Genomic DNA, 4,264 nt, shown 5'->3' with positions numbered 1-4,264 from the left:
AGAGTGACCCAACCTTCATACCAGCCGAGAAAGGGAAGCTGCAGGAGTTCTGAACACAAACTGGCTACACATCCAAAAGCTGAAATGCAGTAACTACCAAAATGTTTCATGGAAACGAAACATGCTGTGGGCTGCTTGAATCCTCCTATCTTTCGTAAAAGATACCACAAGGACAGTACCTTCAACAATAGGCTGTAGTATCTGATGCTAGCTGGAAACTTGAAATGAAAACCTATTAAGTGCTTGTTACATCTGTGCAAACCCACCAACATACATTTCTCTCATTTTTCTGACTTCTCTGAAGCTGGCGGGATAGCACTGATACAAGCAGAATCTGGTTTATTTTCTTTAAATACTTAAACTCATTTCCATTCTGGCCTTCAAAGCTCCCCAAGGTACAATTTGCTCTGTTAAAAAAAAAAAAAGAGCATCAGCTTTTTTCTTTATTGCTTATTCATGTTTCCCACTTCGCAGTAATTCAGCATGGTAAACAAACAGCCTCTCTCTTATGTGCTGGTTTGAGTTCCAATTTTGGCAGTTTTGTAAACTAAAGTTTTACACTCCCACCATAGTTAGGATAACTTCATTCCCTAATGGATACTTAACACATCTAATTACTCTATTTTTGAGCTGCAAATGCTGTTGAAAAATGTCTCCATTCTTTCATTCCAGGAGCTTTCCAGCTGCAACGTTTTCTACTGAATAAAACATTTTCCGTGACTTTGCCCATAAATAATGCAGCACAAAGACCAATGTAGTCCCAACTGTACATAATAACCTCAAAATTCCACTGAGGGTTTTCTAGTGACATCATAATAAACTGCAAGAAGAAGCTGAAGATGTATTGAATTACAGTTTGGGTATATTTTATTCTTTTTTACACATGATAAGAAAACTCAGACATTTGTCACAGTAATTTAAACATTTTTCTGGACTACTACAAAACTAGAAGGGACACAATTTCAAAGCAGGATGAAGAGGCATATTTCCTATTTGTAAGGACAAACTGAATGACTGAATATCATTATTATTTATTTTGCATGTACAAATTCCCATGTTGTTTCTTCACACTCCTCATATGTAAGGCTTTTTAAACTTCAAAAATAAAAAATCAGCCTCCCTCAAAACCTCAAGATCAATGTTGACAAACATTGATGCAGAATATCATTTTACTCCCTTATAAATTATGAAGGGATTATAATTGGGACTACAGAGTCAAACAGTTGGGTTGTGTCAAAATACCCCTGCAACACTTCACGATCCCAAAGTCTGTTATTCAGATCTCAAAAGAAAATGATAACCTGATTTAACTGGTAATACCACTGTGACAGGGGAATCATTTGCTCAGGTGATTTTAGTCTGATATACATGTCTCTCTGTTCGAGTGCTTAGCCCTCTAATAGATGAAAGTGTTGAGGTTGTTAGCCCAGAAAGGAAGGATAACAACCATAGACGCTTCATTTCCAATTGGGAACGAATAAGGACTGGTAATGCCTGGGCATTTTGGGCCACAGGACACCAACTCTTCCTCCCCACCCCACCCCCATGCTCCTAATGGGGAGAGTCAGGAGATAACCATGCACTCAAAGTGCTGCTTCTCTTCTTGGGTCTGAGCTTCGGTTTCCAATTGCAAATAAGACTTGGCTGCTATTGCAGATGTTTACTTGTCCATGTGCCGTTAAAGCCTGGATTGGTTTTAGTATGTAGAAAATCCTCACCTAGAGGATAAGTGCCTTAGTGAGACCGCAGTGATCGGCTGGCATGCAGTGACACTTGAACCTAACCTATGAATTCACAGGAGGCCAAGGCTCCCCCTGCCAAGTCTACACTAGTGGCTCACTGTCTAAGGGGGCATTTCAAAGAGATTTGGAAAGCAGCTGAACCAGAGGCAGCAAGACCTTAGGTGATGATACACAGAAGATAGGGATTTGAATCAACAACTGGGGTGAGAAAAGTGAATTTTCCCTAAGGTCAGCATTGAGCCTGACTTGAAGGTCGGGTTCTTACCTTTCCGGAGGAAGAAATTCAGCAGAACTCTTCTTTAAAGCCACTCTATCATTTTTGCAAAGAAGGATTTATGGGAAAGGCTAACTTTGTCACTCTCACACACTTTCATGGACTTGTAGCCTCAAGATTAAAAACCTGCTATGGAAAAATGGCCAGCTGCCCCTTGGAGTGCTTGGCTAGCTAATGCTTCACTGTATTTTCTAGTCTCTGCTTTGACCAAGAGGAAGGATTTGGGGGTGGGGGAGGTCACTGGAGCAGTGGGAGCGAGGAAAACTCAGCATGCAGCTTGCTGAAGAAGAGGAGACTGGAGAACAAAAGGGCAGAGTGAGAGGGTTGAGACCCAGAAAGGTTCCTGTGGTATGGAGAGATGAAATGATCTAGAAAAAAGGGCTGGAAGCTGTGACAGAAAAACAGTTCACCATAAAAGGAATAGGAGAAGACAGGGACATTCACATTAGGGAGGCATGAAGCGAAAGAACCAATAGACAGAAAAAAAGAGAACAATGTGATCTGTTAATGTAGTAAGAGAGCACCTGGGAGCAGAAGGAGCAAAGATTACTAGTAAGTGAATTTTTATTGTTTGTTGCTATTAATACATCTTTGCCTTGGCAAGAAAAGGTGAATTCAGCTTTGAGCTCCCCATACATTGAAGAAGCATTGGGCTCCTCCTGATCAAAGTGTTAGAGCACAAGTACTGTGGGATGCATTTGAATGGAAAGCATAGCCTGAAAACACACAGCAACAATTTATACTTTCCCATTTCAAATACTGATACATCGATTATCTTAAACTCAATTGCTTCTTTCAAAATACGTATATGTGCATACATACGTATGTATATGTGCCACAGAAGAGTATCTGCCAGAGGCCAACAATTCTGATCCTAAATACAAATTTTTCCAGGCAGACTGGAAGTCTATGGTATATTGTTAATTTTTTTAGCTTCCAAACTACTTCTCAGAATGATAAAAATTTCTCCCTTTTCTCACATTTAAGTAGAACATTCATACCCCTCTACGTGTATATATATGTTCACCCTCCTTTCCCTCAATTCATTCTTTATCGACTTACTGGATGGAGTTCTCAATGCGTGTGATGGTGAGGAAAGCTGCTAGGTTTGCCGTATAGGAGGAGATGACAATCAAAGCAAAAAGCCACCAAGCCCCCATCATCAGTCGGGTTGCCAGGGTTGTATATGGAACCTCTCCTCCTGTGGGGAAGAAGGAAAAGCAAGAATTTTCATTTGGCAGAAGGAAATCCAGATCCTCATTGCTCATGCATTGCTCAGGAGAACTAGGCCCCAAGGTCAGCAGGGTTCTACTAAAACACTTTGATATAGTAAACTGAGCAGGACTTGGAGCCACACTTTCTATGCAATGAAAAGTACTGAAGGAAGCCCACACTGTCAGCCGTCATGACTGTATTTAATCTCTCTTGCTATTGTGCCTTTAATTGCAATTCATCTGCCAGTCCTGTCCAGTAATGGAAATAGACTTCAAGATCTCAGAACAAAAAGAGCAGAAGTAAATTCTTACAATGTTCTTTCCTTGGAGATCTTGTCTACAAACCTTAATTAAGTTTTCCTTGCATTCTTGAGAACATGAAGTTAAAAAACCTCATCAAAACACAATTATTTTTCACAGTTCTGTAGGCAGGCAGATGCTCATGAGAGCCATATGTATGTGTACAACTTGCTGCAAGTGAACTTGGATGTGCAAAAAACCTAAAAAATCACATGTATTGAAGAAGAATGCAAAATTGTTTTGTATTCCCATTGTTGCTTTCCTTTAAAATTCAACTGCCACGTAAACACAACATTAGCAGCAGCTAAACCTATCAGGACCTGAGCTGCACACCACCGCTTGTGTGAGCAGAGCCCCGTTTAGCAAGCCATGAAAAGCATTATTTTTTATTCAAATAGCTGCCCCCAAAACACACTAGTTCAGAGTCTTTGAAAGAACTCTTTCAGTTAAAGACATATGAACCACAGATTTTTTAGATGAAGGAAAATTCATTGTTTAAAAATACCCATTTCGTCTACAGTATAAGTTTTGTCACAGCTACAAGTAACTAGGCGGAACAGGTGAATGCAGCAATGACCCACAGTCAACAGCTCAAGATGTTCACCCGTTTCCTCTCCCTCTATACTCAGCAATTTTAAAAGTTGTCATTAGTTTTGAGGTAGCTTTCTCAGATGCAAAATCTTATGATGGTACAATAGCTGGGATTTTCAAAAGCAAAAGCAGTTTGTTACAGA

General features: G+C 40.1%; 1 protein-coding gene across 1 annotated transcript in view; it reads right to left on the bottom strand.

Annotated features, from left to right (window-relative positions):
- LOC104082738 (glutamate receptor ionotropic, delta-2) overlaps positions 1-3,217 on the bottom strand; it is a gene marked incomplete at its 5' end in the record, with an annotated part of 109,774 nt that extends 106,557 nt beyond the window's left edge. The window contains one exon of the mRNA XM_009585968.1: positions 3,079-3,217. Coding sequence (XP_009584263.1) covers positions 3,079-3,217 — 139 coding nt within the window. The remainder of the gene's footprint in view (positions 1-3,078) is intronic.
- Positions 3,218-4,264: the final 1,047 nt, after the last annotated feature.

This window comes from Fulmarus glacialis, unplaced genomic scaffold (assembly GCF_000690835.1).
Source record: "Fulmarus glacialis isolate BGI_N327 unplaced genomic scaffold, ASM69083v1 scaffold8369, whole genome shotgun sequence".
NCBI classification, from domain to species: domain Eukaryota; kingdom Metazoa; phylum Chordata; class Aves; order Procellariiformes; family Procellariidae; genus Fulmarus; species Fulmarus glacialis.
Note: the sequence above shows the minus strand (reverse complement) of the source record. Positions and strands in the feature narration are given on the sequence as shown.